The 12,236-nt window shown below is 42.2% G+C and overlaps 1 protein-coding gene across 1 annotated transcript in view; it reads right to left on the reverse strand.

The window, feature by feature from the left end:
• gypc (glycophorin C (Gerbich blood group)) overlaps window positions 1-12,236 on the reverse strand; it is a 74,025-nt gene that overhangs the window by 10,624 nt on the left and 51,165 nt on the right. The window contains exon 3 of the mRNA XM_060929197.1: window positions 4,881-4,913. Coding sequence (XP_060785180.1) covers window positions 4,881-4,913 — 33 coding nt within the window. The remainder of the gene's footprint in view (window positions 1-4,880; window positions 4,914-12,236) is intronic.

Raw genomic sequence — 12,236 nt, forward strand, 5'->3', positions numbered from 1 at the left:
TGCACAGGGAACATCTGCCTACCTCGACTCAACTTTTGCTGAAGGACAGACAGGGCAGATCGAGCCACAAATGTAGCATTTAAACATTTACATGTAAAAGAAAATAAGAGTCAATCAGTACTAGGCTCCACTAAAGAGGGACAATTAAGGCCTAATCACACATTATGGTGAGTCGCATGGCTGTCATCAAACACTTACTGCATTGTGTTTAGTGCGGACATATTCTGCTCCATTAATGACATTACTGGACAATTTTGAACACTTTTCTTCCTCTCCAACAAAAGCAGTAAAGGAAAAAGCAGAGACTTAAGGCTTTGATGACTTATGCTGTTGAAAACATGTCCTGATTTTTTTTTTTTTAATATATAAAATTGGGGCGGCACGGTGGTGTAGTGGTTAGCGCTGTCGCCTCACAGCAAGAAGGTCCGGGTTCGAGCCCCGTGGCCGGCGAGGGCCTTTCTGTGTGGAGTTTGCATGTTCTCCCCGTGTCCGCGTGGGTTTCCTCCGGGTGCTCCGGTTTCCCCCACAGTCCAAAGACATGCAGGTTAGGTTAACTGGTGACTCTAAATTGACCGTAGGTGTGAATGTGAGTGTGAATGGTTGTCTGTGTCTATGTGTCAGCCCTGTGATGACCTGGCGACTTGTCCAGGGTGTACCCCACCTTTCGCCCGTAGTCAGCTGGGATAGGCTCCAGCTTGCCTGCGACCCTGTAGAACAGGATAAAGCGGCTAGAGATAATGAGATGAGATATATAAAATTGATTTACTTATTCTATCCACATTCATTGGATATGAGCAATCATGCACTCTAATTGGCTACTCTACTATGATATCAGCTCATATACCATGAGTAGAGAAAAACAAAATGGTGGAGCATGTTGCTGAACCAACTGAGGATGAAATAAAAGCTCTACTCGAAAACAAAACCCCAAAAATTACAAAAAAATAGAATAAAAAGTATTTGATGGTAAGAACACATCTTTATTTTTCAAAAATTATTGCATTTTTCACAAATTGCTGCTGTCATTTCACTGGTATGTTCACATTCTAAGCGGAAGTGATTTTGTTGGATGTTTTGCATATAGTTTATCGACTTTGCAAAAAATAAAATGGTCTGTTTCTCAAAATCCAGTGAATGTGGATAGAATAAAACAGTCCACTCAATCTTGTCGTACAAGGCTTATAGCCAACTCAGCTCATGTATGACTCGTGGAATAACTCAAATGTATATTAGTTAAGTGGTCACTTGGACAAAAAGTTTGCAAAGTATATATAAATAAAAATTTGGGATTGCCAGTCACACTTCTTACAACTTAATTTGGCTGAATGTTGTAGTAATATCCCATTAATATTAATCTCTCTTACTCGATAGAATTACTACAAGTGTTGTCTGAGCTTTGCCTGAGGGTTATCGCCATCCTTGTGACTTCATATCTAAGAAATCTAACTAAATATTTCTCATTTATCACATCAGAACTAAATTTTTAACAGTGCCTGGCCCCAAAAAAGAGGTCACCATTTGGATTGTAATAAGCAAATAGTTAACTGCCTTTGAATGGATAATTATTGCAGTGATTGTGTTTAAGCTGCAATAATTCTTTTAACCCTAACTGAGGCTACATCCACACAACAACGGCAACGAGATTTTTTTTTTTAATATCGCGTCCACATGGGCAACGGATCAGTAAAATATCAGGTTCATATGGCAACGCAACGCTTGCTGAAAACGATGCAATACACATGCCACACCACTACGTGCGCTGTAAGACGGTCCCATCGGAGACACCAGAACAATAGAAGTAGATGCATGCGCATAAACCCCTTCTTCTGTAGCATCAGCCACATAAAGTTTTGATTATTAATCAGTAGCGCAAAATAGTATCTATTGTCTAAGACACTTATTTATATTTCATATTAAAACGTCTATGTAAATTAATACATAGAAAGCCTGGCCAGGCGCTGAACGTTCTTCTGCCTTCACTTTAAGAGAAATTCAGGGCGAGCATGAGCCTAGGTTCTTCCCTGTCACTGTCACACGCGCACACCTTCTCACTCCCTGTCCTATGGCTATAGTCCCTTTAAATCACGTGCTCGTTTTTTGAATGGAGATGCGGAAAGAGGAATGAATGGGGGGAGAGAGAGAGAGAGAGAGAGAGAGAGAGGAATGAATGGGGGTAGATGGAAGCCAGTATGCCAACATTCTGAGATCCTCCAGAATTCTTTAATGGTCCGGAATAAATTGAATGCTACACGTTGATGGATTACTTTGTTCTTCTACGCCCTTTTTGAGGAATGTATTGTCGGATTTAAACCAACATCTGAAGAGGTGAGATCGCTCCTTTTTTTCCCCCTATTTTTGCTGGCGGGATTGTCATGTGGTTGTGATGTCATTGTAAACAAATCCGTTCTACTCATCCAGACGACTTTGCAACGGCGCTGTTGCCAGATTTTTCCACTCTGGAACCCGTTCTCAAAAGATTTCGTTTTGGGGCACCCAAAACGCTGGTGCCGTGTGGACGCCAGGCCGAAACGATAAACAATTTTATCAGATTCATCTGAATCCGTTGCCGTGTGGACAGGGCCTGATGCAGTGAGTAGCTTCTCATTTCCTAAATAGCCATCTAGGAAGATGTATCCCGTAGTCATGAAAAAGATGTTACTGTGTTTCAGGAGGGTCAAATTATTATCCTGCAATAAATGTCAAGCAAAGAAAACAACTAAGGAGATTCCTGAAATGACTGGAATTGGGTTAAGGACTATCCAACACATTAAAACCTGGAAGGATAATGGTGAACATCAACTTCATGGAACAAAATGTGGTTGGGAAAAGATCCTGACTGACTATGATCAGAGATCACTTAGATGCTTGATGAAGTCAAATTGTTAAAAAAAAAAAAAAAAAACCACAACAGTAGGACTCACGGCTATGTTTAATAGTGAAATTAAGAGCATTTCCATGCTCACAATGTGATGAGAACTCACAGGACTGGGACTAGTCAGCTGTGTGTTGATAAGAAAACCACTTGTTTTAATGAGACTTATCAGGAGAAAAGGCTCCAGTTTGTTAGGAAGCATAAAGATTAGACTCTGGAGCAATGGAAAAAGGTCATGTCATCTGATAAATCCAGATTGACCCCATTCCTGAACGATGGGTGTGTCAGGGTAAGAAGGTAAGCTCATGAAGCAATGCACCATCATGCATAGTGGCCACTGTACAAGCCTCTGGAGACAGTGTTATGATCTGGAGTTGCTTCAGTTGGTCAGGTCGAGCCTCAGCAACATTATGGGGCAATAAAATGAAGTCAGTTGACGACCTGAATGTACTGAATGACCAGGTTATCACCACATCAATGGATTTTTTTTTCTTCCCTGATGACACAAGCATAAAATTAGGGCTCAAATAGTGAAAGAGTGGTTCAGAGAGCATGAGGAATCATTTTCACACATGAATTGGCTACCACAGAGTCCTCAACCTTAAAGTGCATATCACAGGTAAATTCAGGAGCAAGATCAATGTAATTCTCCTATTTTATATTAAACTTTGGTCAAATATCTGAAACATTCTGCATTCTCTGCAATTTTTTTTTACCTTGCGCAATACCAGAAAAATTCAGTTGAAATCAAGCCATTTGAGGCGAATTGGTCTGCTTCTGAAAAAAACTTGGCATTTGAATTTCCCGGGAAACATTGATTTTTGTGACGTCATCTGCGGGACACCTCCCTCTGAATCCTACGTCAGCGCTGGTTTGTTTATGAGAAAACAACCTGGTGGTTTTCTGTAAATTTCTTCAATGTTATCACGTAATTATTAAAATGGTTAACAGATGTATCGTAGGAGGGTGTAGCAACACCAATCTTGATGGGATTAGTACTCATCGTTTTCCAAAAGACTGGACAATGAGAGAGAAATGGGAGCGCTTGGTCTACACAGGCTGTGCACTGAAACCGTGCAAAGCTCTCGCAGCCTGCTGACGCTTCCGCAGGTAACGACACGATTCTGGCTCCAGACTCCCTTGGGATTTTTCCAGATGCGTTTTGTTATTTTATTTTTTTCTGCTGTAGACAGATGGCCTTGTGCAAAATTACCCTTCTGGATGAGTGTGTAAAGGGACATACCTTCATTAAAAAAAACAACAACACGAAATTGGCCCAGAATATGCACTTTAACCCCATTGAAAGTCTTTGGGATGCTGGAGAAGACTTTACAGAGTGTTTCAACTCTCCCGTCATCAAAACAAGAGCTCTGTGAAAAACTAATGCAACTCTGGATGGAAACAAATGCTGTGATTTTGCATAAGGTTGTTGAAACAATGCCACAGCAAATGCGTGCCATCATCAAGGCTAAAGGTGGTCCAATGAAATATTCGAGTGTCTCATCTCATCTCATCTCATTATCTCTAGCCGCTTTATCCTGTTCTACAGGGTCGCAGGCAAGCTGGAGCCTATCCCAGCTGACTACGGGCGAAAGGCGGGGTACACCCTGGACAAGTCGCCAGGTCATCACAGGGCATATTCGAGTGTGTGACTGTTTTTTCTTGACCAGGCATAAGGTGTACATAAGGTTTTAGAGAATACCTTTTTAGAGGTGTACATAATTTTAGAGAATATTTACCTGTACCAGACAAAACTATTTTCTATTAATGAGGAAATTAAAGCTCCTGTGAACAGTTTGTTTCCAATCAATCTCGCACCTCGACAGGAATAAAAAACAGCACAGAAAAACAACTTGAGCCTGTGTGTATAAATATCTAAAAACAATGCATTTTTAGCCCTGTTGCTGAAAGAACAATTGTTCTTAAGAACGTGAAAGATACTCCAGCAAAAAAAAAAAAAGGCAGCAAAAGGAAAATGCTTAATGTCTAATAAAAGAACAAAACTCACCACTAATGGTTCCCTCTGTGGTTTGGATTGTACCTGCGAAGACAAACATGCAAGCATGGTGTTAAAACAAGCACTTTCATTTTTTCCTGTGAAGCTCTTTCCTTCATGAGGCTGTCTGCCAGGAAATGCTTAAGCCCTGATGATGTGTTATCATGTGGAGGGGTGGGAGTCGTAGATGAAAACGATGCTCATCCCGTACATGATATACTAGATGGGTAAAAGTCTACCCATGCTGCCTTTCTGCTCAGGGGATTTCATACACTTAATGTGAAGCTGTGTGATGATTAGACTAACTGAGAAAGTGTTTCAAGTCTCACTTCTGTGTACATACGGTTGAACAGGATATGACAGATATTTAGAAAACGCAAACTTAAAAAAAAAAAGGAAGAATAGCAAGAGTAATGCCTCAACACATGGATACATACAGTAGGAATTCCAGTCCCCTTGAACTTTTTTTCACATTTTGTAGTGTTACAACCAGATATGAATCCATATAAAATAAACCATAATGTTGAAATTGCAGAGAAACAAATCAATACGGTTTGCAAAATTTTCTACACACAAAAAACAAGCATGCATTTTGTGAATGCATAAGTATTCGCCCCCATTTGGTGTGAAACCTCTAAATTGGCTCTCAAGGGGTTAGAGCCAGCATACCTCTAGAGTCTATTCTACCCCTACACGCCAGCCAGATCCCTACACGCCACTGCTACTTGTCGCCTGGCCCCTCCTCCTCTCCACTCCTGATTCCCCATTGGTGGAATTCCCTTCCCACTGAGGTCAGAACTGCCGACTCCCTGACCACCTTCAAGTGCAGACTGAAGACTAACCTCTTCAGATTGCACCTCTCCCCTTCTTCCCTGCCCACTGTGTAACTGCGTTTCAGTCTAGACCAACCTAAGCTGTGTACAGTCTAACCTGGGGTTAGCCATTGAGTTCTTTATTTGGTTATACTTTATATGGTTGGTTTGTTTCCCTGGCTGTTTGAGTATTGGTACTTCAACAGCATATTGAAATACCAGATACCATATTGAAATACTAGGTATTGCTGTCACTTGTTCAGTTGGCACAATAACTTTCTTGGCTAGAAGTTCAGCACTTTGTGTACCTAACTTTTGCACTCGTTGTACATCGCTCTGGATAAGAACATCTGCTAAACGCCATGTAATGTAAAATTAGTTCTGGTGCTGCCAATTAGGTAATCAAAATGATCTAATTACTTGAATGGAGTTTACCTGGTGTGCAGTTGTCACATGATTTCAATATAAGTACACTTTGCCTGCCCTGTGATGACCTAGTGACTTATCCAGGGTGTACCCCGCCTCTTGTCCACCGTCAGCTGGGATAGGCTCCAGCTTGCCTGCAACCCTGTACAGGATAAGCAGCTATACATGATGGATGGATACACTTTGCCTAGAGGATATCATCCACCAAAGGTCAGTGAGTAGTCAGAGAAGAAACCAAGAGTAATGCTCAACATGATGCTACCACCCCCGTGCTTCACTGTAGGAATGGTGTTGTCAAGGTCCTTGGGGTGAATATTTATGCAAGCCACTGTGTATATATGGCAAAAACTTATTGTAGTACTTGTGACCAGTCTTGAGACCACTTTGTGAAGGTCTCGGACTTGTCTTGGAATCAACCACATTTTTATTCAGTCTTGTCTCGGTCTCGGATATAGAGACTCGGGAATTTATTTCAAGACCAGTCAAGACCACAGCTGTGTGGATTTCACTAAATTGCCTGTGCATTGTCGGATTTATTTGTAAACATCGTTACTGTGATTGGATGCAAAGCTTCCTGCCTCAAATGTGACCAGTAACATGACTCATTGCTGATTTTAAAAATGTCTAACTGTTAATGGTCGTCACCCCTCCCCCACCCCCCTGCATATACACTGGTCTGTTCCTGGTCTTGACTCTCTTGCCTTGGTCTCGGTTAGGTAGTCTTCACAACAACAGTAGTAAAAACTACATGCATCAGTACAGGATACAAAGGAATTCTTTCCAAGAACAGTTAATTTTAAAAAGTGTAGTTTTTTATATTACACACACACAGAGCCACATTTGATCATGTGTGTCTGGGATTTTACTGAAATGCAATCTGAAATGCTTTTATGTTAATGTAACCCAAAAAAACAAGGCTGTGTTGTAGATGAATTTCATTTCACATTGCTAATTACGTGATTGAAATTTTAATCAACGGAGCCACAGACAGCCATATGAATAGGCCAGTTTGCTGTTCGTTTGTTTTCTTTTATTCACATCACAGAAGGCGTGAAACCCCAAAACTTCTTTTTACCTTTAAAAATGATTGAGTACATAATGTGAAGTAAATCACAATATATTAAGATAATACAAAATCAGACAGACAATGTCTCATCTCTCTCTAGCCACTTTATCCTGTTCTACAGGGTCGCAGGCAAGCCGGAGCCTATCCCAGCTGACTACGGGTGAAAGGCGGGGTACACCCTGGACAAGTCGCCAGGTCATCACAGGGCTGACACATAGACACAGACAACCATTCACACTCACATTCACACCTACGGTCAATTTAGAGTCACCAGTTAACCTAACCTGCATGTCTTTGGACTGTGGGGGAAACCGGAGCACCCGGAGGAAACCCATGCGGACACGGGGAGAACATGCAAACTCCACACAGAAAGGCCCTTGCCGGCCACGGGGCTCGAACCCGGACCTTCTTGCTGTGAGGCGACAGCACTAACCACTACACCACCGTGCCGCCCGGACAGACAATGTAATTCTAAAAACATAAAAATCACTCAAATGTATTTCAAATTGTTGTCTATTGTATATGTTTTTTTTGCAATTCAATATAATTTGCAATACACCGATTAGCCATAACATTAAAACCACTGAGAGGTGTAGTGAACATTGATTATCTCATTACAGTGGCACCTGTCAAGTGGTGGGATATATTAGGCAGCAAGAGAATAGTCAGTTCTTGAAGTTGATGTGTTGGAAGCAGGAAAAATGGGCAAGCGTAAGGATCTGAACAACTTTGACTAGGGCCAAATTGTGATGGCTAGATGACTGGGTCTGAGCATCTCCAAAATGGCACACCTTTTGGGGTGTTCCTGGTATGCAGTACCTACCAAAAGTGGTCCAAGGAAGGACAACCAGTGAACCAGCCACAGGGTCATGGGTGTCGAAGGCTCGCTGATTCGCATGGGGCACGAATGCTAGCCCATATGGTCCAATCCCACAGAAAAGCTACTGTAGCATCACGCAGGGTTCTAACTAGGCCTTTTCAGTGTATTGAGCTGATACACAATGTTTCCTTACTGCTACACCCACAATATTGCCAACACGTCTGTAAAAGTTGAAAACCCAATACTGCCATGACATTCATATCCATGTATGTAAACTTCTGACTACAACTGTATGTGTGTTCCAGGTTGACTGCTTTCCTTTAACTCCATAACCATGATATACTGCATGTTTCCTTCTTCCTCACCTGTGGACCTGAAATAAAATTGTCCCCGTCTTTTAAGACATTTAACACCTCTTTAAAAGGGTCCAAATCCCTATTAAATTTGCCGAGCAAACACCAGGGAGCCTGCCTCACTCAGAGACATCCCTCGTTAGTGAGACCTGCTAGCAGCTTAAACATGGAGGACATCTGTGCAGCACAGCCAGATCTGAAGAAGATATATATATATATATATATATATATATATATATATATATATATATATATATATATATATATATTTTTTTTTTTTTTTCCCCCCCCTCCTCTTCAGGCTGCTGTGGAACCCAAAAGAGTCCAGTGAGAGCCAAAGGCATTTAGATGCCAGGGAGTTTTAGTGTCATCAGCTCTCCGTCCTTCTCATGCTTTCACACATTTTAGCGGCTGCACACCCGGGGGTAAAGCTGAGCTAGTGGGAAGTCGTTTGCTTTCATCGCCTTCCCAGATCCGGAGCTTATCCCATCCAAAGCCAGCTTTCTGAAGCGCTCTGGTAATTGTCTCCACATGGGAAGGACATTGGATCTCGAAGCCAAAAACTGTACACTAGTCCCTTTCAGTACTTGGGTGGGGTAAACATTTGCTAGGCCAAAATCATGTTAATTTTCTTTTGTTGCCTTGCTGTGTGGGTTTTTACATCTTAGTTAAGGGGTTTTAATACATTCCACTGGGTGTTTAGACACCACGACTATTTGCAATGTGGAGTAAATAAAGGTTGAGGACAAATCTTCATCCTGTGGAAGGACATTTGAATCCTGGGATGTCAGGGTTACAGTTCTCAAGACCACTGTTAGTTTCATCTGGTGAAACTAATACCCTGTCCACACTAGGGATTTTGTACCAATGCAAAACTACTTTCGTACCGCAACACCTGTCCAAACTAGCAACTATACCGGTACTGTAGCGGTATAACTGTATCGGTACGAAACCCACAAATGTATGGGTTTCGTACCGGTACAGTATCGGTACTGTAGTGCTTCGCTGTAGTGTGGACAGATGAAGCGGTTCTGTATCGATACAAATATAATGCGCATGCGAAAACGAAACGACCGTGGAGCTACATGGAGCAAAGAAAGGGGGGAGAAAGGGAGGGGGGAGGAGGGGAAAAGGGAGAGAAAGGGAGGGGAAGAGAAGGAAAGAGGGAGAAAGGGAGGGGGAGAAAGGAAGATTCATTTTCTTTGTTTCTTTCTCAACTGCCTCGCGCGCTTTATACGATTCGACTGAATAAATACAGACTGTACATTGACAACAAAAAGCACACACACATTGTTTCATCCGCCATATTCTCAGAAGGAAGTTACTCAGTAACCACGGAAACATTTTGCGCACGTGCATTTCAACTACCGTGAAAGAAAACCGCAAACATTTCTCACTAGTGTGGACAGATGCACTAAACTGTACCGGTATACTTTGTATCGATACAGTTATACCACTTTCGTACCGGTACAAGTGTGAACACAGCATTACAGTTCTCAAATATGGTCAAGACAAAGGAAATAATACCTTGAGTAAAAACATTGTTTTATTATCAGCTTTCCTGATCCTCTAGCTCTGCTTCTGGTGCTTGGTCACTTCGGTCTGCTTTGGGTGCAATGTCAGCATCCTTGTCAATAATACAATTTATATATTACTGTATGTTACAATTCTTTTTCCAGACCTACTGTTAGAGATGCAGCTCTTCATTATCCCATGGAGAGCATGTTTATAAGATTGTGTTCTCATACACTCAGCATACTTGTCAATAATACAACTGGAATTTTTTTGTAAACTTTGTCTCAAATGGGGCGGCACGGTGGTGTAGTGGTTCGTACTGTTGCCTCACAGCAAGAAGGTTCTGGGTTCGAGCTTAGTGGCTGATGGGGGCCTTTCTGTGTGGAGTTTGGATGTTCTTCCTGTGTCTGCATGGGTTTCCTCTGGGTGCTCCAGTTTCCCCCACAGTCCAAAGACATGTGGTTAGGCTAATTGGTGACTCTAAATTGACCATAGGTGTGAATGAGAGTGTGAATGGATGATTGTCTCTATCAGCCCTTCGATGATCTGGCGACTTGTCCAGGGCATACCCTGCATCTCAGCCATAGTCAGCTGGGATAGGCCCCATCTTGCCCACAACCCTGCACATGATAAGCAGTTATGGATAATGGATGGGACTTTGTTTCAAATGCTTTAGTCTTGGTCTTGACCTGTAAAAGTCTGACTTTTGTCATGGTCACAGCTGAGATGATCATGACTGCAACACTAAAGTCAACTTTGGAGCCATAAATATTAATTTCTACATATTTTTAGGCAGGGTGCAAGTATGTAAATTCAGCATAGGGTCATCATAGGAATATCTATAAATGGGAACAGAAACAAGACTAGAAGGGCACTCAGAGTCCGTACCTCTGCCAAGCCACATATCCGGATTTATATCAAAATCTAATCAACTGTTCCTTGGCCCATCGTCCACCTTTCCTCCAAATTTCATCCAAATCTGTTCATTACTTTTTGAGTTATTTTGGGAACAGACCAAAAAAAAAAAATCCTGGATCTGCATTTTCCACATACATAACTGGATTAGCATCAAAATCTAATCGATTGTTCCTTGGTCCGGGGCAGCACGGTGGTGTAGTGGTTAGCGCTGTCGCCTCACAGCAAGAAGGTCCTGGGTTCGAGCCCCGGGGCCGGCGAGGGCCTTTCTGTGCGGAGTTTGCATGTTCTCCCCGTGTCCGCGTGGGTTTCCTCCGGGTGCTCCGGTTTCCCCCACAGTCCAAAGACATGCAGGTTAGGTTAACTGGTGACTCTAAATTGACCGTAGGTGTGAATGTGAGTGTGAATGGTTGTCTGTGTCTATGTGTCAGCCCTGTGATGACCTGGCGACTTGTCCAGGGTGTACCCCGCCTTTCGCCCGTAGTCAGCTGGGATAGGCTCCAGCTTGCCTGCGACCCTGTAGAAGGATAAAGCGGCTAGAGATAATGAGATGAATGAGATGTTCCTTGGTCCATGGCCCACCTTTCCACCAAACTTCATCCAAATCTGTTCACTACTTTGCATTATGTTGGGAACAGTCAAACAAACCAACAAGCAAACAGAGGTGAAAACATAACCTCCTACACCAAAGTTGGTGGAGATTTAAAAAAAAAAAAAAAGGCATGCATCAAAACATGGAAGGAACTAGAAAGCAGAAAGCAAAGCTAACATGGGGAATCAAAGGCTCAGAAATGTGCAAATTCTTCATGAACAAGGCTTCACAAAAGTATTATAACACAACAGGATTATAACACAACAGGCTACATAAAGAAACTAATCAAGGACTAAACACAAAACACCTGGACACAAGAAGCACACCAGTAACAAGACGGGGCAGACACAATGTGAAACCAAAACAAAATGCACCCTCAGAGGGGGAATTCCTGACAATATTGTTTAGCATGGCGTCTACCAAACCACAAATATTCAGTATGGAGCCCAGGACCTCCACAAAATGTGCCTTATTTTTAATTATTGCATGTGTTTGAAAACGAGTTGGCAACCATGCAACCTTGTCAAAGACTAACATCTATAGATGTCAATAGGTCAATAGAAAGTCATTGTTTGATACCTATTGTACCCAGGGGCGTATCACCCGCGGGGGATGCGTACGTTTCATCCCCCCCACTTTTGTTGAAACACAATTTCATCCCCCGCACTTTTGTCAGATTAAAATGACATTATGAAAATTATACAGCTACTATAAAATGTGTAACAAGGAAGTAAACTATGGCCATAATGTTAGACAAAAAACAGCCACGCAACGGACTCAAAACAGTTTTTCCTCACCCGACCAATCAGCAGTTGCGTGAATATAATAGCCAGTTTGCATAGCGTGCCGAAAGCACTCATTAATACAGT

The sequence above is a fragment of the Neoarius graeffei genome, chromosome 9 (assembly GCF_027579695.1).
Source record: "Neoarius graeffei isolate fNeoGra1 chromosome 9, fNeoGra1.pri, whole genome shotgun sequence".
NCBI classification, from domain to species: Eukaryota; Metazoa; Chordata; class Actinopteri; order Siluriformes; family Ariidae; genus Neoarius; species Neoarius graeffei.